Source organism: Bos mutus, chromosome 13 (assembly GCF_027580195.1).
Source record: "Bos mutus isolate GX-2022 chromosome 13, NWIPB_WYAK_1.1, whole genome shotgun sequence".
Taxonomy (NCBI): Eukaryota; Metazoa; Chordata; class Mammalia; order Artiodactyla; family Bovidae; genus Bos; species Bos mutus.
In genome coordinates, this window is record NC_091629.1 from 35,759,515 (window position 1) to 35,782,054 (window position 22,540).

Here is a 22,540-nt window from a genome sequence, read left to right on the forward strand (position 1 = left end):
GCCAAGAGAGCCTTGGAGTTTCCTTCTGTTTCAAAGGCTGCTTTATATAAAACCTTCATTGCCTTCAGCAGGGATGCAGGCACCAAATAATACCAAAATGAGATACAAATGTTGCTCTCTCTCCAAGGAGGTTTTTAAATCATTTTGCACAGCAGAAACAAAAAATTCAAAGTCAACCTCCACCAAGACTCCATCTAAAAATCTGCCTCTCCTCAAGCAGCCTTTTGAGCCTCCCACATACAACCCCTCCGCTACTATATCCAACTGAGGCAAACTCCCAGGCAGTTTCAGGCAAGCACAAGGCAAGGAGTAGAAGCCCCGCCCTTTCTCCATGGGCTAATCGATGGACAGCTCCATTCCTCCCTTTCTACTGGCCTGAAATAACCAGACTCCCCCCATTCCCTGAAAAGATGTCAACACTAGTGGCCCTTTCTGTTTTTCTGTCTGGCCCTTTCAGATATGCTTTTTCTACTAGCTTACTCACTTCTGTCACATCCATAATCTGTGCAATACCCAAGGAAATCCTGCCCAGGGGAGAAGTCCTGTCATTCCAAACAGACCTTCCCAGGATCTACAGTGTAAACAACCTGGAACTGCCCTTCCAAAAGTACCTTGTTAAAAGTTACAGGCACAGAATTAAGAATTCATCTACCCAGGAAGTTTGCAGAACCTTGAAAAGTTTTTCAGTGTTCACACAAGGCTATACACACCGAAGTTAACACAAAGACGACACTCTCCAAGGCCACACTGACAAAAAGTATGATTAGACTATAATACAGAGTTGCTTGCCTTATATTTACCAAATTCAACACGACACAAAACTAAAGCCAGCTGAACAAAGAACAGCTCTCTCCCGAAGTGGCTCCACTGAGTGATGCTGAATTTCAAAACTACACAGCAAGTTGAACAAAGCTATACTGAAGAGCAACTTAAATACAGAGAATCCTCACCGACATGGTCCACTTTTTTTTTTTTTTTAATACATATATATTTCCTTACTGGTTATTAGTTCAGACTGAATTTTTAAGAATTTATCTTGATGTCTTAGAAAAATACACTTGTCCTTTCTCGCTTTGATTCAGGTAGTAGACAATCATAAAACTGAGTAAGTCTTAAAAAAAGAGTCCATCCACAGATCCCATTGTGGAAGGTTCCAGGAACCCCTCCCCAGGTAACAGTCAGGGGATCTTCAATAGCTCAAGGAGTGCTCCAACAGCTCCAAAATAACCCTGAAAACAAAAAGAAAGAAAAATAAGAGCAATTCTCCTTAGACTTACTTATACTACCATAAATATGATTACTAGTATTAAAGCCAACAACGGCCCTTAATTCCTGCCACTCATTTCCTGATGCCCATTTTCCTGAGCCCAAGGCCAGCAGAGAAGTTCTGAGGAGCTCCCAGGCAGAGGAGGGCACTCTGGCACATCAGACCAGAGCCCTCAGTGGGGCCCCACAAGCTCTGAGGCCCACAGTGGCCATTACCTCTGGTTAAGAGAGAGTACCTGGGCCATCTCCTGGGGAATGAGGCGATGAGAAGCAATGGGGGCCTGGAGCATTTCAAGACAATTCCAGAATGAAGGGAAGATGAGATATGAAGTGCAATGTAGGAGGAGCAGGGACACTGAGGGTGAGGGCCCTGTTGGGCTGGAGGTGGAGAGCAAAGAATGGGGTGGGATGGGTTCAAGACTTGGCCTAAGAAGAGAAGGAGGGTGGCAGGGAGGCTGAGGTCCCTCCCCCACATCCGGTCACACCACCCCTGAGAACAAAGACACAGGAGCAAGAGATGTAGAGAGCAAGGAAGGGGGCTCCATACAGGATGTGCAAAGCTGAGGTACCCTAGGCAGCCAAGCAGCCACACCCACCAGATGTCTAGATCTGGAGCGGGGCAGCAGCCAGGACAACAGAACCCTCAGGCACCATGTAGAGACGGGTGAGGTCAGGAGCAACATCTGAAGAACAGAGGCACCGGAGGGGAAGGCAGAAACGTGAGACAGAGAAGCAGCGGCTGAAGAAGACCATGCTGGACCATCTCCTGAAGTAAGCAATCGAGGTCAAAAACAACCAGGACGTGAATAAATTAAAAAGAAAACAGAAAATGAGACAAAACTGGGAGAGAGGAACTGCCAGTAACAGAGAATAATCGTACAATGATACAGGATCTGTCAGTCTCCAAAGGATGCGATCACACGGTAAAGCACTGCCAGAGAGAAGTGAACACAAAGGGAGTGGGAAGATCCTGAAAGACCTGCTGTGGAAGAGAAGAGCACATGGTGAGCCTCTGAAACACTATAAATAACTAAGGTTCTGTCTATTTTCCAAGAAAAGCTTCTCCAAAGAGCATGCGCCCACACAAGAGAGGCCTGCCCTTTCACTCTATTTCTTGGCTTTAAAAGAAAAAGCAGCCACAAGAATACACAATAGAGAAAAGACAGTCTCTTCAAAAAGTGGTCCTGGGAAAACTGCACAGCTATGTGTAAAAGTATGAAATCAGAACACTTCCTAATACCATACACAAAGATAAACTCTAAATGGATTAAGACCTTAACGTAAGACCAGAAACTATAAAACTCTTAGAGGAAAACATAGGCAGAACACTCGATGACATAAATCAAAGCAAGGTCTTCTATGACCCATCTCGTAGTGTAATGGAAATAAAAACAAAACTAAAATAAACAAAAATTTAAAAATTAAAAGCTTTTGCACAGCAAAGGAAACTATAAACAAGGTGAAAAGACAACCCTCAGAATGGGAAAAAATAATAGCAAAGGAAACAACTGACAAGGAATTAATTTCCAAAATATACAAGCAGCTCATACAACTCAGTATCAGAAAAACAAACAACCCAATCAAAAAGTGGGAAAAAGACCTAAAAAGACATTTCTCTAAAGAAGACATACATAGCCATAGCCATAAACAGATGGCTAACAAGAACATGAAAAGATGCTCAATATCACTCATTTTTAGAGAAATGCAAATCAAAACTTCAATGAGATACCTATCACCTCACACAAGTCAGAATGCCCATCATCAAAAAGTCTACACACAATAAATGCTGGAGAGGGTGTGGAGAAAAGGGAACCCTCTTGCATTGTTGGTGAAAATTTATATTGATACAAACACCATAAAGAACAGTATGGAGATTCCTTAAAAAACTAGGAATAAAATTTCCATATGAAATCCCCTTACGAGGCAAATACCCTAAGGAAACCAGAACTGAGAGTGAACCCAATGTTCACTGCAGCACTATTTACAATAGCTAGGACATGGACGCAACCCAGATGTTCACCAACAGACGAATGGATAAAGAAGCTGTGGTACATATACACATACATATACACAATGGAATATTACTCAGCCATACAAAGGAACACATGTGAGTCGATTCTAATTAGGTAGATGACCCTAGAGCCTATTATACAGACTGAAGTCAGAACGAGAAAAAACAAATATTGCATATTAAAGCATATATATAGAAACTAGAAAGGTGGTACTGATGAATCTATATGCGGGGCAGCAACAGAGACACAGATGCAGAGAACAGATGTGTGGACGGGGGCTGGGGTGGGGAGAGCAGGACAAACATGTAAAGCTGCCAGGGTAATTGCTGTGTGACTCAGAGAGCTCCCACTGTGCTCTGTGACAGCCTAGAGCGATGGGAAGTGGGAGGAGGTTCAAGGAGGGCACATACGTACACCGATGGCTGATTCATGTTCGTGTATGGTAGAAATCAATACAATACTGTAAATCAATTATTCTTCAATTAAAAATAAATTAAAAAAAAAAAAAGCGCCCACACAGACATGTTACGACAAAGTCAGAAACTGTAGGAGGACACAGCTGAGCAAGACTCCACAACACTCAGAAACCCTCAGCCACAGCCAGAGGACAGAAGTCAAGGGCGTTCACTTTATTATTAAATTTTTGGCCATGCCCTGCAGCATGCAGACTTAGTTCCCAATTCAGGGATTAAACCAGAGCCTCCTGCAGGGGAAATGCAGAGTCATAACAGGTAGTTACACACTTTATTTTACATGATATTCTATATCTGGGTTTTATTTTACAACACAAGAAGGGATAAAGGTAGCCATTATACTGAGTTCCACTCCAGACCCAAGCTACTATCTAGTAAAAGACAGAGGTTGTTACAAGCCAAGAAGTGTTAAGATGAGAATAGTGAACAATGAAAAAGAAAGGCTTGAAAACAATCTATACAAAGCTTTCACAACAGTAATCACAATGACTTCACTGTGCAGGCAGGAGTATATTTCATGACTCAGAGAACCTAAAATAATCAGAGCTCCACAAGTACAGAGATCAACATTAGAGCCAGAGGCCTAAACGAAAATGGAAAATACAAGGACAAACAGCAAACAGGCTAGCCAGAAAGGAAAACCAATCATAAAGGGTTCATATCATAAAATAAGTATGCAAACACAATTTTGAGAAGTGTTCATGCTAACACTATCTACAATCCACTTTAACACTTGAAAGAGTCCAACTGCCCCAAAACCAAGGGGAGGAAAGACAAAGTCCCTTTCATAGCTCTGGTTTTACTGTTCCTCAAATCAGAAAGACACTTTCCAAAATAGGATATCAGGTTGAGCAATTCAAGTATTCTTTTTCACATAGCCTATGTGTTAAGTTCTTACAATGTGTGGCTCTAATCCTGGAATGCTTTTTACTGATGGAGTTGGTTTGAGGACATACATCTTAAATAAAATAATTGGCACAAGAACTATATTAACATGATAAAAACTGACATCGAAAAATGAAAAAAGAACTCAGAGTTAAGTACACTTACAACGTAAGTACAAACTGCAACAGGGAAAATACAAAGGATGGTTCAGAAAAGAAAATGGCATCAGGAATATTGCTGGATGTTTGTCAAGACTTTCTTCTTTAAAATTGCTAAAGCTCACAATGAAATTAACCAAATATTTACCTTACGTTAAATCAGGTAGAAACAGCTTTTGAACATGAACAAAGTTAACCATATTATACAAGTACAGAAACAATAAGTACTGCTTTAAATTCCAGCATAGCGTGAACAGCATGCCCTTTGTGAAGGTAACATGTCACAGGAAATAACTCTGCTTACCTCATGTTCCGAAAAAAGTGCTTTCAACTGTCCCTTGGACCAATAATCCAAAGCATATGCCAAAAGCCGCATGGCGATCGTATTAATTCTCAAGAAATTTCCAACAAATACCACCTGGTTAATGTTCTGAGCACATCAAAAAAAGGCAATTAGTTTTCATGCTAATTTCTGCTTTCTCATAAAAGCTACCCCAAAGGCGGTGTCATGTACATAGTTTCTGTTAGTTAGTTGACTGCTGATCCAAAAAAAGTGTTTACATTTACTTCGGTTGATCCAGGGCTACTTAAATTTGAGCCCCAGACAACTCTAAACCCACTTCAAAGCATGCCAGAAAATGTCACAGGAGAATAAAGATTAGGAAAAGCATTTGAATTAACATGACAAACTATAACTACAATTTAATACAAAATTTTATACAGATAAGTTAAAAAAAAAATACTAAGACCAATTCAAAGAAGAAAAGTAACACACAGGCAAATTATAAGAGAAAATATTACACACACAAAAATTCGACCTCACTAAATGAGCAAAAAAAGTAAAATTTTAGAGCCATTAAAAGTTAGCAAAGACTCTAGATGTTGACAGTTTCCTTCCTTGGATGTCTGAATGACCCAAGATCTTACATACTACATACTGTGAAGGAAGAATCGAAACAAAGGCAGACGGAGCTGGAAAAAAGTCTGCAAGTCTGTCATTACTAAGCTGTACCAGAGCACGGGAGGCCAGCCAGGAGGAATGCCTGGGGGCTTCCCTGGTGGCGGAGCACCTCCATCTGGGCCCACCACTCAAGCTTGACTACACCAACGTAGTATGGATTTAGCACTGTTTCACACAAAACACTGAAGGACAAGCAAATTCCAAGGCAGTTTTAAAGTTGAGCTCCTATAGCGAACAACTGGGCATTCTTGATAATGCTGAATATCCACACAGGGAAAGGAAATAACATTGTACTTTATAAGCACTGTAAGTAGAAAACAGTCTTAAATAAAACTGTATTTTAAATAGACACTAAAAGAAAAAAAAGTCAGCAAAACAACTCTAACTAACCCCCAATATTAGTCAAGTTGTAGTAAAACCGATCCACTCATTCATTGCTAAAAATGATCTAAAATGGTGTGGCCCTTGTGCAGAGCATCTTGGCAATATCCATCAAGATTCATAACCATGGTATCCTTTTTTTTAAAATATTTATTTTATCTCTTTACTTACAGCTCCAGGTCTTAGTTGCATCATGTGGGATCTAGTTCCCTGACTAAGCAGCAAACCTGGGCCTCCTGCACTGGGAGCGTGGAGTCTCAGCCACTGGACCACCACGGAAGTCCCACAAGTATGGTATTCTTTAGATGAGCAATCTCACTCCTGAATAAATCCCTTATCAAGAATAAATCCAGGGACTTCCCTGACGGTCCAGTGGTAAGACATCAAACTCCCAATGCAGGGGGCCTGGGTTCAATCCTTGGTCAGGGAACTAGATCCCACATGCCGCAAGAAGACCCCATTGCAGTCAAATAAACAAAAATAAACATTAAAAAAAAAAAAGAATAAATCCATCCAAGGAAATAGTTTCACACTTAAAAATGTTTTATCGCAGAGTGATCACTGACAAGCAACCAAATGCTCAATTCTATGTGAATGACTTATGATATAAAAAGAAATCAAATATACAACCCTGCAATTTATAATACATAAGTAAAAAACAAAATTGTATGTACATCAAGTAAAATATCTTAAAATACATAAGCACAGGAAAAGGAACGTGCAACAAAGAAAATAGAAGTGTTAAAACGTTCAAATAATTTTAAATTTCTTCATGAAAATAGTGTCTTTTTAATTAAAAATGAGACAACCCTTTTGTAACTTGAGATTTAAGTCACATGCCTGAATTATCTATTCAAAAGCCTTATTTTAAACAAAAGTGTATAAATAGGGACAAGTTACACCAACTGGATCCCCAAGGGAAGGCCATTCTTAGTTCTTTCATAGCCCTGTACAATGCTGCTTGACCTGAATGCTACAAGGCAGCACTGTAAAGAAGCTGAAAGCACAAAGACAGCTCTGCTGCGGTCAGCGGGAGCGGAGCAGGGTGGGCGCGCCTCGGCCCACTCAGTGTCTCCCAGCTTCAGTGCCTTCCTCTGGATTCACTCCCAGGGCCTCTTGAGCTCAACAGTGAGCATGGCATCTATATTCAGCATCGCCACCCTTCACCACCACCCAACAGTCCCCTGTATCTGCAAAACTGGCTACCTTCCCTACCTTCCTCTGCTTTGTGCTCTACTTCTAGACAGTAGCAGTGTTTATCTTGAGTAAGAAAATAAAAATCTGTTCAGGTTAATCTACATGTGAAGCAGTTTAACTATGCCAATGAAACAAAATCCACCACTTACAACTACATTTAGGCACTGTTCGGAGAAGACAGACGTTGTATACAAGGTGGGGCCCACACAGTAAGTTCTGTATTTTCCTCAGAGCAACTAAAGAAATCCATGTCCCCTTACTTCATTAAGGGCACACATTCTTGCTATTGAGCCAATGTTGTTGGTGATGGTGATCAAAGTCGCTCTGGCAAGGTCCTCTTTACTCACAGCCTCTCGCTTCTCCTTGCTCATCATGTTTCCAAAGCTGTGATGGAAAAAAAAAAAAAATGGTTACTAAACCAAAGGTTCAGGGCAACACTGTTCAAATCTTCGAACTTTTGTTACAAAATAACAGAACATCTGCTCAAAAAGAAAGGCAACTTGAAGAACTCAAGCATTCTGAATGAGCAAATGGCATTCCCTGAGGTCTCTATGAAATCCAGCTTTGACACCAGGTTCAGCCTGCAATGGGGAGACCCAAGTTCGATTCCTGGGTGGGGAAGATCCCCTGGAGGAGGTGGGAGAGGCATGGCAACCCACTCCAGTATTCTTGCCTGGAGAATCCCCATGGACAGAGGAGCCTGGAGGGCTACAGTCCATGGAGTTGCAAAGAGTCAGACACGACTGAGCAACTAAGCACACACATCTGCACATTAAGATCCACTGAAGGCACCACGCTCCTTCTGAAACCAGGCTAAGTTCCAGGAACATGCCTCAATTAGCGATCTTCTCCCAACTGTAGAGCTGTTCTACTCAGCTGAATGGTCACATTCACATCTGGTAAACTGCTTTATCTGAGCAAAGCAAAGTACAGACAGCTGAGTCCCTGAGTAAACTAAGAGTTTCCGATTTCCCTAGAAGATCAAGTATTTCAAAGCACCTGACGAGCACAGAGAGAAGTCGCTCAGTCATGTCTGACTCTTTGCAACCCCAGGGACTGTAGCCTACCGGTTCCTCCGTCCATGGGATTTTTCAGGCAAGTGTACTGGAGTGGATTGCCATTTCCTTCTCCAGGGGATCTTCCTGACCCAGGGATCGAACCCAGGTCTCCCACACTGAAGGCAGACACTTTACTGTCAGAGCCACCAGGGAAGCCTGATGAGCAAAACGGATACATAAATAACTATGACTTGATCACAAACCCAACCAATCAGAAAAGGGATCTTATCATTGATCAAATGTTGCAAACACAGAAAATGAAATCTACAGAATTTACAAAAGACCTAAAATTAGTAAACAAGTACACAAGTGCCTTTTCTTAGTATTAAAAGCCTTGCACCCAGACGTCCCTGGTGATTCAGTGGATAAGAATCCGCCTGACAATGCAGAGGCCACGGGCTCCATCCCTGGTCCAGGAAGATCCCATAAGCCAAATCTTATTAAATATTTAAAATGTTTATTAAAATATTAAACTTATTAAACATTAAAAAATGGTGATCATCATTAGTCATCAGTAAAATACAAATCAAAATGAGACATCCTTTTACACCTGTTAAGGCAGTTAAAACCCAAAAGATACATGTTGTATATCAATACAATTGGATGTTACTCAAATAAAAGGAACAAAGTACTGATTTATGCTACAACATGGATGAACAGTTGAAAATGTTATGCTAAGTAAAAGAAGTCAGTCACAAAAATCACTTGTATGATGATGCCACATAGAGACAAAAAACAGACTAGTGTTTACCAGGAACTATGGGAAGAGGGAGGGAATGGGAAGAGAGAGCTAATGGAAACAAGGTTTCTTTCTGGGATGATGAAAATATTCCAAAATTACATTACAAAGATGACTGCAAAATTCTATAAATATACTAGAAACTACTCAATTGTACACTTTAAACAGCTGACTTCATAGCATGCAAAGCTATTTAAAGAGTAAAAGAAGACCCAATACTTAGTATTTTATTCCCGAATTATTTTAAAATTTTTATTGAGGTATATATAACTGATTTACAATACCGTGTTAGTTTCAGGTGTACAGCAAAGTCTATCTGTTATACAAACACACGTATCTACTTTTCAGATTCTTTCCCACACAGGACACTGGAGCACTGAGTCGAGTTCCCCGTGCTGTACAGCAGGGCCTTACTAGTGGTCTGTTTTATGTGGAGCAGTGTGCATGTGTCAACCCCGATCTTTCCATTAACCCCTCCCTCCTCCTCTTACCACTCCCCCCACCATAATGGGAAGTTTATTTTCTACATCTGCAACTCTGTTTTGGTTTTGTAGGTAAGTTCATTTGTAGCTTTTTTTAAGATTCTGCATGAAATATCATGTATTTGTTCTTCTCTGACTTACTTGACTCAGCATGAGACTCTCTAGGTTCGTCCACGTTACTGCAAGTGATTTTGTTCTTTTTTACAGCTGATAACATTCCACTGTACATCCTGTATGTCTTAGAGCATACATGCCCCCTTCCCTTACCTTGAAGCCACAGCCCAGCCTGGCAGTCCAAACCTCTCATAGTCCCCTCCATAAATGTCTCGCACCAGTTTATCCACTTTGGTGCTATCTCCACGTGATGCCATTTCCAGAGCTTCTTCAAATGTGGTACAACCAGTAAGAAGACAGCAGAGACCAAAAAAAGTTCCTCCTCCAAGACTGTGATTAAAAACAAACATAGTATTGAAACATTTTTCAAAAGAAGAGGAAAGTGGAGTTTATGAACTGAAGACCATATTCACGTGTCTATCCAATCTTGCCCCATCTCCACTATGCAGATGCCACTAGTAGAAAACAAGTCTGTGAAAAGATAAAAACAAAGCGCCTAACAGACACTTTGAGGATACCATATTCACATAAGCCAACAAAGTGGCAAAACACAGGGCCCACCTCCTTATGTTCCCAATGCACGCTGGGCACCTGCTGGGTACCAGGAGCCTCAGGTACAGATCAGCCCACCAGGGCCACGGTGGCACCTCTTTCCTTTCTCCAATTACAAGCCCCGCGTCATCCTCATCCAAGAGTCTTGTCATCCAGGGTCTTTAGCCCCCTCTACCCTACTAGAACTCCTCCATGAATATGTCTTCTCTCTCAAAATTATTCCTTTCTTTCTTTAACTTACACATGTTCAAAACTTGTTTATCCCAATCTCCAGCTCCTGTTTTTCAAGTGATCACTAATCCTTAAACCAAAAAGTATTTATGTTCATCTGCCACCTAATCCTCCCTTTTAACTACCTTCCCCCAATTATCTTTCCACTGCTCAGCACAACTTTCAGCTCACAACATCCCCTAGCTACATATGTGTATGTATGCATGTAAAATCTAGACCAGTTTCAAAGGCTGGATCTTGCCTTGCCCTCCCCTTATAAATGCCACCTAGCAGCTTTGGTTACTTTATGGTATAGACACAGCATACACTACCTGAGGACAGGGACCATGGGCGCAATGAGGCTGATGAGATAGTTTGTAAAACTATGGCAATGAAACTTCAGGATTAGAGATTAAAGAAAAGTAGATTATGAAATCATAATTTTCAAAGAGTAACAATATTTGCTTGCATAATCCCATAGAAATATACCTTTCACATAATTTTAACAAGTTCTTGAAGATGTACTGATAAACAATACTGGAAAACTTAGTTTTAACCCATTATGATATCAAGAATAAACAATGACCTTTATATAAAAGACCTACCTGGTACCTGTGACCCTCTTATAATTATCTTTGGAATATACTGCTAAGATGCTAACCCCAGAGCCAATGTTCACGAGCAGCAGAGGGTATGGATTTTTCAAATCAAATGGTAACTTCTGACATTTTTCAGAATCAGCAGGGTTTTCAAAGTAATAGCACTGTGACCGTCCATTGAATCCAACTGAGTCAATATATAAAATTCCTTTTATTAAGCAATCGAGTTCATCAAGTTTGCAAAGCTGAAGATCCCCTATCTGTAATGAAATAAAAATATATGCAGATTTTTTTAACAAGCCAAACAGCAATAAAAATTCCATTTAATAAGGCATAATATGTCCTTTACATAAGACAAACCACAAAAGTGCTCATTGATGTGTATTATTTGTGCATTCTTTACAGAGCAGATCACAACAAACTGTGGAAAATTCTTAGACAGATGGGAAATACCAGACCACCCGACCTGCCTCTTGAGAAATCTGTATACAGGTCAAGAAGCAACAGTTAGAACTAGACATGGAACAACAGACTGGTTCCAAATAGGAAAAGGAGTACGTCAAGGCTGTACATTGTCACCCTGCTTATTTAACTTATATGCAGAGTACATTATGAGAAACACTGGGCTGGATGAAGCACAAGCTGGAATCAAGATTGCCAGGAGAAATATCAATAACCTCAGATATGCAGATGACACCACCCTTATGGCAGAAAGTGAAGAACTAAAGAGCCTCTTGATGAAAGTGAAAGAGGAAAGTGAAAAAGTTGGCTTAAAAGTCAACAGTCAGAAAACTAAGATCATGGCATCCAGTCCATCACTTCATGGCAAATAGATGGGCAAACAATGAAAACAGTGACAGACTTTATTTTCTTGGGCTCCAAAGTCACTGCAGACAGTGACTGCAGCCATGAAATTAAAAGACGCTTGCTCCTTGGAAGAAAAGTCATGACCAACCTAGATAGCTTATTAAAAAGCAGACTCATTACTTTGCCAACAAAGGTCCATCTAGTAAAAGCTATAGTTTTTCCAGTAGTCGTGTATGGATGTGAGAGTTGGACTATATATTAAGAAAGCTGAGCACCAAAGAACTGATGCTTTTGAACTGTGGTGTTGGAGAAGACTCTTGAGAGTCCCTTGGACTGCAAGGAGACCCAACCAGTCCATCCTAGAGGAAATCAATCCTGAATATTCATTGGAAGGACTGATGCTGTAGCTGAAACTCCAATACTTTGGCCACCTTATGCAAAGAACTGACTCGTTGGAAAAGACCCTGATGCTAGCAAAGATTGAAGGCAGGAGGAGAAGGGGACGACAGAGGATAGGATGGTTGGACGGCATCACTGACTCAATGGACATGAGTTAGAGTAAACTCCAGTAGTTAGTGATGGACAGGGAGGCCTGGCATGCTGCAGTCCATGGGGTCGCAAAGAGTCGGACACAACTGAGCAACTGAACTGAACTGAACTACACAACAGATCTGCTTTTGTTGTCTGGAGACAAGAAATACAGGGAAGGACTGACAAGATTCCTGCTCCCACAGATCCAATACACTCTACCTATAAACCACCGCAGGAGCTGAAGAAATGTGCCAAAAACCCAAGCAGAAACCAAGATACCTGTTCTGGGGACCACAGGGCAGGAGCACAGCTAAGGCCACAGTCCCATCAGAAATCAAATTCTAAGAAATCTAAGACGCAAGGACCTAGAAACATATGGTGCGAACAACAAGCACTCTTAACATCTACCTTCCAAAGACTACCTTCAAGGCTATACAGCAGTATTAAAGCAGGCCACAACTTATATTAATAACAACCAGCCAAAGGACTGAAAGTGGCCAGGGGACCTCCCCGGTATCCAGTGGTTAAGATTCCACCTTCCAACGCAGGGGGCCCAAAGAAAGTAAAATATTTCACTATTTAAACTGGTGATAACCTGCGGGGGGTGGAGGGAGTTTAGCACAATCAAAATTTAAAAGTTAAAAGTGTCATTTTCTAGTCATAAGATACACAGTTGAGAATTCACCACTCAAATTAAGCCTTCTTAATAAAAATTCCAGATACTGGAGTCCCTGTGATAGAGGCAAATAACATTAATGTTATCTGCTTTATGATCTAAATGACTGTATGTAAATAATTACTGGATGTTGTCCATAAAAAGGACAAAAGAAGCAATGAAACAACCACTAGAAAGTTAGGAACAATGTTATTTGTATTGTGGGTGTATAAATAAAATAAGTCTTTCTCGGGCCATAAAACATAAATAAGTGTTATCAACTTAATTTCATTTAAATAATTCAGAAAGAATGATTACATTATTATTCATATTATGGAACACTGTATAGTAATTAAGAATGAAGAGGATCCTTATGCACATTTTTTTGCTTATTTTTCTCTTGGGCATGCTATGCAGTGTGTGGGATCTTAGCCCCCCAACCAGGGACAGAACTCATGCCCTGCACAGTCGAAGTGCGGAGTCTTAACCACTGGACACCACCAGGGAAATCCCAAGAATGAAGAGGATCTTTACTCAATTAAGATGAAGTGGGAAGAATTCCAAGACAAGTCAAAAAAAATAAGTAAGCTGAGAAATTCTTTATAAAATGATTCAATCTGCCTAGCTTTAAAACCATGTTTAGATGCCCATGTTTATGTCATACACAGTCATGCACAGAAAAACAAAAAAGATACACAAACCTGTAACAGTGCTAACTTAAGAGATGATATAAACTTTCACTTTTTACTTATGAACTTCTACCTCAACCTTCAAACAAATGCTACCAGCATATCTATCTATTCAATATATGCAACAAAGATGCCTCAACTCCATAAAACAACTATTTCTGTTTACAACCAAGTTTAGCCCCGTTAAGTCCTCCCCCTTTCATTCAACTCTTGTTTGATTACATTTATATTCAATTTATTCTGATCCAGAGGAGATGGAAGTTAACAGGTAACTTCATTTTAATCCTTAATTAATCCCTAATTAAGAATATTAAGTTACTCCTCGGATAAAACCCAAACCCTTGAAAATGTTCATGGCTGTCCTTATTTCATCTGCTCATGCCCTCCCTGTCACAATGAATTCAATTTTGACTTCCTGACACTTGAATCTCAAGTGTCAGCATTTTCATTAGTGGCCTAACAGAAATCAAAGTAGTTTTCTGCCACTATATGCCAACTAAGACCTCCTTTTATCTTTCCCGTCCTGTTGTGCCATTATTCCTAATGAATTTCAGTCTAATTGACATAGTTATATGTCTAATACATAGGTTATTTCATCAAATTACTCATAATGTAGGTGTTGTACCAACAAGAAAACTCAATACAAGGAAATCTGATTCACATCAAAAAAGAGACAGGATAAACTCCGTATTATTAGAAATATTTCACTGTGGTTTATTAAATCATCATCACTCCCAATGCACAAGCAGCATTAGTAAGGCATTTCACTTTCATACAGTTTTCAAGAACAGCACTGATGCATACAGATTAGAAACCCCAACCACCTAGGAGGCAACTAAGGTCTAAAAGCTACTCTGCCTCTCTCCTTGGATTACCACACCACCTCTGGTGGTGGTTTAGTTGCTAAGTCACGTCTGACTCTAGTGACCCCATGGACTGTACCCGGCCAGGCTCCTCTGTCCATAAAATTCTCCAGGCAAGAATACTGGAACGGGTTGCCATTTCCTCCTCCAGGGGATCTTCCCAACCCAGGGATTGAACCCAGGTCTCCTGCATTGTAGGCAGATTCTTTACCTACTGAGCTATGAGGGAAGCCCTTATTCTCTCTGAATGGTTTTTGAATATGTTTCAAAGGCACCTCTCCAGTTAGAGAAATACATAGGTTTTCTTCTTTCAGTCAGTTCAGTCGCTCAGTCGTGTCTGACTCTGTGACCCCATGGACTGCAGCACGACAGGCTTCCCTGTCCGTCATCAACTCCTGGAGCTTGCTCAGACTCATGTCTGTCGGGGTGGTGATGCCTATCAGTTTCACCCTTACCTATCAGTTACAATCCAGAGTCCACTACGACCTCAAAGGAAGGGGACCTCCTCTCCTCCTGCTATCTTCCCATTAACTCACAGGGAGAAAAGAAACCATGAAAAACTCAAAGCAAAACCTCATTTTAAAATTCATGTCAAAAAAATATAAATGAAAATAAAATTCATGTCAATCCTATTTATGGTTATACTCAGGTTATGGGAGAAAGAAGATAGAGGACAAACAAAGAAGTCACAAACACACACTGACACTCAAGCGGGGAGATGGATGAAAAATAACATAAGACAGAATCTCTGCAATAACATTTTCACTGGTGGCATAAAAACCATGGTCACTGAAGATATTTTAAATCTACACTGCTCCCTGAAGATCAGAGTCCTGGCAAACTCGTTTATCAATTCTCCCATCTATGCCCACATCCACCCTCAAAAGACCTAGCCTCAAGGACTTACAGACGCTTACTGAATGAAAACAAAATCAAGTGCCCAATGGCGCTCCCCCTAGTGTCCAGACTCCTGGTAACAAGCATGCAGCTCAGGATACACCAAAAGGCATTTGGGGAAAACAAAATGGTACTTTTGCGGTGGCTCAGTCGGTAAAGAATTCGCCTGAAATGCAGAAGACCTGGGTTCGATCCCTGGGATGGGAAGATTCCCTGGAGGAGAGCATGGCAACCCACTCCAATATCCTTACCAGAAGAATCCGAAAGGACGGAGGAGCCTGGCGGGCTGCAGTCCATGGGTTGCGAAGAGTCAGACGCAACTGAGCGACTAAGCACAGAGAGTACCGTCAACATCTCTGACTAGCCCTGAGGCCTGGAAAAAACACTGCTTTGGACCTGAGCTCCTCATATTTCCAAATAGTAAAACCACCAAGAAACAAGGAGGTTAAGAAAATTAAGTGGTAGATAAGACTGGAAACAACTTTTTAACATGAAATGACTAATTTTTTAAAATTATTTTTCAATTTAGTTGTTCAAAACAATGATATTAGCTCCTCACTCGTAGTTCCGTACTCTGCTTATTACAATTTTATTGTTTTTTCATACTAAAATAACAACAAAATGCTATGCTTACAGTGGTTCTGATTCTCAACTCACCTGAATTGGGCAAAAAGTAAACTATACAACAATCTCTAAATGGCAATTCCTATCACTATTTAATCTTAATTTGACTCAAGAAAATTCAAATTCCATTAGAGATGGAAACAATTCCACCACTTGCTATTGGTATTATTTTTAACAATCAAATGCCCATAAATTGTATATAAGCTAAAAAATGCATACTGTGAGAAAATCCTGCTCAAATTTGTACGCTCCACCTCCAGTGGCACAAAAGACAGTGTGGAGACTCGAGAAGTTTTTATCTCTGCCCATTTGAATAAAAGCAGGCATGTCATGAGTGGGAAAGCGTATAAAGTGCAGATTGCCTTTGCGTCCACACAGAGTCAGGTCCTTCAGCTCCAGGTGCACGTCCCGAATGCCCGTGGACCCGTAAGCCACATTGGAGGTCAGGTACTTCCGAATGCTTTTAAGACTTTCCACTTCTTCCTCTTCTTCTTCAGCAGTGATGTCTTTGGGTTCAAAATAAACCAGCTTGACCAGGGTTCCACCAATATCCAAGCCAAACCAAGGAAAAACTAAATGAGGAAAGGAAAAAAAAAAAGTCAAAACAGCTTTTCTCCCCCTGAAAACTAAATTCACACTTATTAACCATTTCATACCCTGAGGTTTCCAAGAACCATACAAAATATAAACAAAAAGATCTGGGGGAGAAGAAATATGATTGTCTGATCTGGAAGCAAATCTATAAAAAAAACTACAAAGATCAAAAAGAAAAATATCACGGTGACAGCCAACCCAACTTACAGGCAGAGGAAATTCCAAACCCTGTGTAACATTATAAGCTCCAGCGGTCAATGTCAGTCAATCAGGGTTAAATGGCCATCAATAGAACAGGTATTTCAAAGTTAATACCCAAATTTGTTGTTTAGTCGCTAAGTTGTGTCCAACTCTTTTGCAAGCCCATGGACTGTAGCCTGCGCCAGGCTCCTCTGTCTACGGGATTTCCCAGGCAATACTGGAGAGGGTTGCTGTTTCCTTCTCCAAGGGATCTTCCTGATCTAGGAATCAAACCCGCATCTTCTACGTTGGTAAGGTAGATTCTTTACCAGTGACTCAAATATCCATCTCCAAAAATCTACCCCACGACTCCCCTGAAGGTTCACTGGTTAAGACTCCCATGATTCCAGTGCAGGGGGTGCAGGCTCAAGCCCCGGGCGGGGAACTAGGATCCCACGTGCCATGCGGCACAGCATCCCCCAAAAATCCATCCCCAAAAAATGCCTTAAGGAGACTGGATCAAGATAAAACTACATTAGCTATACATGTCTTCTCCTCCCATCTTAAATCCTTGAAATGACTAAAGACAGATGTATTGATTTTCTAAAATAATTCTGAGAAACAATAAGTGACACTATCACCAGGACTAAGCTGACAGAGGCAGTAACTGTCCAGAACCCTCAAGAGAAAAATGCTATTAAAATGGGAAGCAGCTATGAAGGTGAGGGAAGCAGAGGAGTGCTCCATTCAAGGTGTCGATGGGGTAGCAGCCACGGGGAAACAGAAGCAGGCTCTGGTGCAGCTGTAAGTCATATGGTGGGAAAATACATTTGGCACAACTGCACAGGCCAGTCACTCCCCTCCTCGGCCTCCAAGGAGGCAAATTCTTCACTGAGTACAGGCACTTGAGCTCAACAATCAGTATGGCATCCACACAGCTACTATTACCCAGAAGTGGGAAGCCCCTACAACTGGCCACACTTCCCCTCTCTCCCCTACAATCCATCCTGACAGATGAGTAAACTCACAGGACACCCACCGACAGAAGAACAGCATTCCTTAAACCAGAGACTATCACTTTACAAACCAGAATTACCAAAAGGGAAATCAACACCACAAAAACAAGATGCTAACATCTTAAGAAACAGTTGCAGGAACAAAGAGGAGGCTTTAAAAGAACCATAAATATTGGCCAAGGTAAAAGGTGATTTCATCCATGAAAAATAAGCTATTGTAAATCAATTCAGATCAGATCAGATCAGTCACTCAGTCGTGTCTAACTCTTTGTGACCCCATGAATCGCAGCACGCCAGGCCTCCCTGTCCATCACCAACTCCCGGAGTTCACTGAGACTCACGTCCATCGAGTCAGTGATGCCATCCAATTATACTTCAAAAAAAAAATAAATTAATTTTAAAAATGAATAAGCTGCCATAAAGAAAAATTAGAAATTAAGATATTATTGCCAAGTATGGTTTTGGCTGCAAGAATCTACACATGTGATAAAAGTATATAGAACTAAATACACATTCACATAAGAGCTAAGGTAAAACTGGCTCAATCTAAATAAGGTCTGTGGTATCAATGTTAATTTCCTAGTTGGGGGAGGGGGGGTTGTTGTTTTGTCACTCAGTCATGTCCAACTCTTCTCGACCACATGGACTGCAACATGCCAGGCTCCCCTGTCCTTCACCATCTCCCGGAGCTTGCTCAAACGCATGTACATTGAGTCGATGATGTCATCCAATTATCTCACCCTCTGTTGTCCCTTTCTCCTCCTGCCTTCAATCTTTTCCAGCATCAGGGTCTTTTCTAACCAGTCAACTCTTCACATCAGGTGGCCAAAGTATGGAGATTCGGCATCAGTCTTTCCAATGAGTATTCAAGGTTTGATTTCTTTTAGGATTGACTGGTTTGACCTCTGTACATTCCAAGGGACTCTCAAGAGTCTTTTCCAACACCACAGTTCAAAAGCATCAATTCTTTGGTGCTCAGACTTCATTATGGTACAACTCTCACATCCATACATGACCACTGGAAAAACCATAGCTCTGACTAGATGTACCTTTGTCAGCAATGTCTCTGCTTTTTAATACGCTTTCTAAGATTGCCATAGCTTTTCTTCCAAGGAGCAAGCATCTTTTAATTTCATGGCTGCAGTCATCATCTGCAGTGATTTTGGAGACCAAGAAAATAAAGTCTGTCATTATTTCCCTTGTTTCCCCATCTATCTGCCATGAAGTGAAGGAACCGGATGCCATGATCTTAGCTTTCTGAATGTTGAGTTTTAAGCCAAGTTTTTCACTCTCCTCTTTCACTTTCATCAAGAGGCTCTTTAGTTCCTCTTCAATTTTGCCATAAGGGTGGTATCATCTGCGTATCTGAGGTTATTGATATTTCTCCCAGCAATGTTGATTCCAGTTTATGCTTCATCCAACCCAGTATTTCGCGTGATATATGAAGCTTTCAAAACCAAAAAAGGATTCTGGGGAATGGTAACAATACACTTAAGCTAATAATAATAATAAATAAGAAAGTAGCTCAGTCGTGTCTGACTCTTTGCGACCCCATGGACTTGTATATAGTCCATGGAATTCTCCAGGCCAGAATACTGGAGTGGGTAACCTTTCCCTTCTCCAGAGGATCTTCCCAACCCAGGGATCGAACCCACATTGCAGGCGGATTCTTTACCAGCTGAGCTACAAGTAACTCTCAAAAAGTGGGGATATCCCTGGTGGTTCAGTGGCTAAGACTCCAGGCTCCCAATGCAGGAGGCCCGGGTTTGATCCCTGTGTGGGAACTAGATCCCACACGCCACAACTAAGACTTTGCAAGTGGCAACTAACTATCCCGGCATGCTGCAAATAAGACCCAACACAGCCAAATAAATAAATACTTATTTAAAAAAAAAAAAAGGCTGAGTGAAAGACACTCTCCGCAAACATATGAGTCCATTTATATGAAACGCTAGAAAATGCAAACTAACCGTTTCTGCATCTGATAGAAAGCCAATCACTGGCTTAGGGAAGGAGAGAGGGAAGGATTGTACAGGGGTAGGAGAAAACTCTCTGTGATAACCCAAATCTTAATTGTTGGGGGCAAGAGGGGAGATTTATGGCTGTGTATATCTATCAAAATGCATGGAACTGTACACTTCGAGTGGATATAATTTATTATATGTAAATTATATTCAATAGTCACTTTTATAATAGAAAAATGAAAATATTTCTTTCCAAAATAAAGTTCAACAGATACATTTAATAACAAACAAGCTGCAGGAAAAAAAAAAAGGGAAACAAAACAAAGAAATTCTCCCAAAATGCCTCGAGTATGAAAGAAAGGTAGATATATAAAACACAGAACCAGAAAGCACAACAATCTATGTTTTAGGAGTTCTAGAAATTTTCTGTGGGGAATAAGGGAAGATTTACAGTGACATCTTATTGAAATTTCGGGAAATCCTGAAAACTCCCAAAGGAAAAAAGTGAATTCCTACAAAGATACATAGATCACATAAAGGTAAAATTAGACTTCACATCAGTAACACAGACACTAGATGACAACAGAACACCAGCAAAGTTAGAAGGAAAATAATGTGAAACTCGTATTCAGTCAAATCAGCTCTCAAGTGGGAGTACAAGAGAAAGGCAATTCCACGCATGAAAGAGCTCAACATTTACTATTCAAAGACCTTCTCTGAAAGAGTTAGTAGATACACTCCAATATAATACTGTAGATCACCCAAGATAGGAGTTATAAGGAACAATGATAAGCACAGGAAGCAATACATGCTGACTTTTAGGAAAATAAGCAACACGGAACTAAAATATTTACATGATTTCAACATAGGAAGTCGAAGAGGGAAGAGAAAGGAGAGGGAAGTCAAAGCAAGCAGCAGCTCTGTCTTGTGGGGAACAGAAAATATAGATTCTGATTATTTCTAAACAAGAATAAAGAAGTGATGGTTTAAATATGTTAAAAATTTACAGGCAACTCCAGAAGAAGAGAAAATGAACATAAGACCTTCAAACAACTGCGGGGAGGGGGGGGGACGGGAAATCAGTTCAAAAACAGAGAATTCAACTATATGCTTATATAAAAAAAGACATCTAAAATAAGATAATACAAATAGGTTGAAGGTAAATAAACAGTAAAACACTCACAATGGAGTCTCATAAGGAGGAGCTGGATGCTTTAAGATGAAAATGACATTCAGTCAAAAATGAGTAAATCAAAATCTTAAGCTCCTCACTGCAGACTGATAGAGCAGCTGACTTACATTCAGGAAACATGATACAGTAAAAGTCAAACCTCATGTTTCAAGACCAACACTGCATTTATCAAGGGCTCACAGTATAAGGGGTGCCCCTCCCAACAGTGGTCTACCATCCCTAAACTCACCTGCATTATATATTCACTGACTAAAGCAGTAAGCAGTCGTTGGCACCATGCTTTGTCACATTTATACAGCTGAATTCGGGTAAGCAAAACAAATGCCTGGACAGTGTTACTCCACTCTATCAAGCAAAATATTAACAGAAAGCAAATACAATACTAGAAGTCTACAAAACATTCAAAACAAAAAGCATTATAAGGGGACAAAAAGAAATTATGTCACATGCATATAAAAGTATAATTGATATGACCCTGACATATGCTTCAAAAAACATTAAAAACAAGAAATTATCAAATCTACAAATCAGCAGATCTAAAATTCCAAATAACAAAACCACACACACTTTCCACAATACCTCAAAATAAGAAAGTAAGGGGACTTCCCTGGTGGTCCAGTAGTTAAGAATCCACCTTGCAATGCAAGGATGAGGGTTCAATCCCTGGTTGGGGAACAAAGATTCCACATGCCACAGAGCAATTAAGCCCACATGCCACAGTGAAGACCCGACACAGACAAATAAATATTTTCTTAAAAAGAAATGAATCCAACAGACACAAAGAAATAAGTCTATCCACCTGGAAATCTTCAAACTCACTTGTATTAATTCTGAGATTGAAGATGAAATCGAAACAAAATGTGTTTTTAAATGAATGACAATGAGAACTCTATGTGTCAAAAAGAATAGGATATCTACCCAAGGTGGAACTCCGATGGAAACTTCTAGCCTTAGATATCAAATGTATTCAAAATATGGAAGTCTAAATGAAAGAGAATGTCACATACAATTTGAAATGCTAAAAAAATAAAACAGACCCAAAATAAGCAGAAGAAAGTTATTAAAGATGAAAGCAAGAAGTAAATGTAATTAGAAAAACATTGTGAACAAAGCCACAACAGAGCTAATCAGTAAAATCAAGCTTTGAAAAAGCCATTAAAACAAACAAATTTCTGGTAAGTATATCCAAAAAAAAAGATATAGCTTTTCTTTAGACCAAAAAACAAAAAAAGTCAAGGAAGATGAAGTACATAACCAGAGATCGTACAAATAAGCCAACTTACAATCTATGTAACAGTGAATTTAAAATGTACCATAAACAGAGGATTAGCAAGGAAAAAAGAGTACAAAGAGAGACTCAAAATGAAGTAGAAAACTCAGTCAAAAGCACTGAAAAAATTTTAAAAGGTCAAAGATCTACCACACAAACAACAACAAAAAG

The 22,540-nt window shown here is 40.2% G+C and overlaps 1 protein-coding gene across 5 annotated transcripts in view; it reads right to left on the reverse strand.

Annotated features, from left to right (window-relative positions):
* Positions 1-774: 774 nt before the first annotated feature.
* PANK2 (pantothenate kinase 2) overlaps positions 775-22,540 on the reverse strand; it is a 29,141-nt gene continuing 7,375 nt past the window's right edge. For 2 of the 5 annotated variants that reach the window (XM_070381278.1, XM_070381280.1), the window contains exons 2-7: positions 16,373-16,725; positions 11,094-11,347; positions 9,880-10,056; positions 7,594-7,717; positions 5,099-5,224; positions 775-1,229 (exon numbers count right to left, since the gene is read on the reverse strand). In XM_070381278.1, the coding sequence (XP_070237379.1) occupies positions 1,179-1,229; positions 5,099-5,224; positions 7,594-7,717; positions 9,880-10,056; positions 11,094-11,347; positions 16,373-16,725 (1,085 nt within the window). In that variant the 3' untranslated portion in view covers positions 775-1,178. Of the gene's footprint in view, positions 1,230-5,098; positions 5,225-7,482; positions 7,718-9,879; positions 10,057-11,093; positions 11,348-15,780; positions 15,858-16,372; positions 16,726-22,540 lie in introns of all 5 variants that reach the window. The other 3 variants (XM_070381279.1, XR_011466520.1, XM_070381281.1) reach the window with 3 other exon arrangements.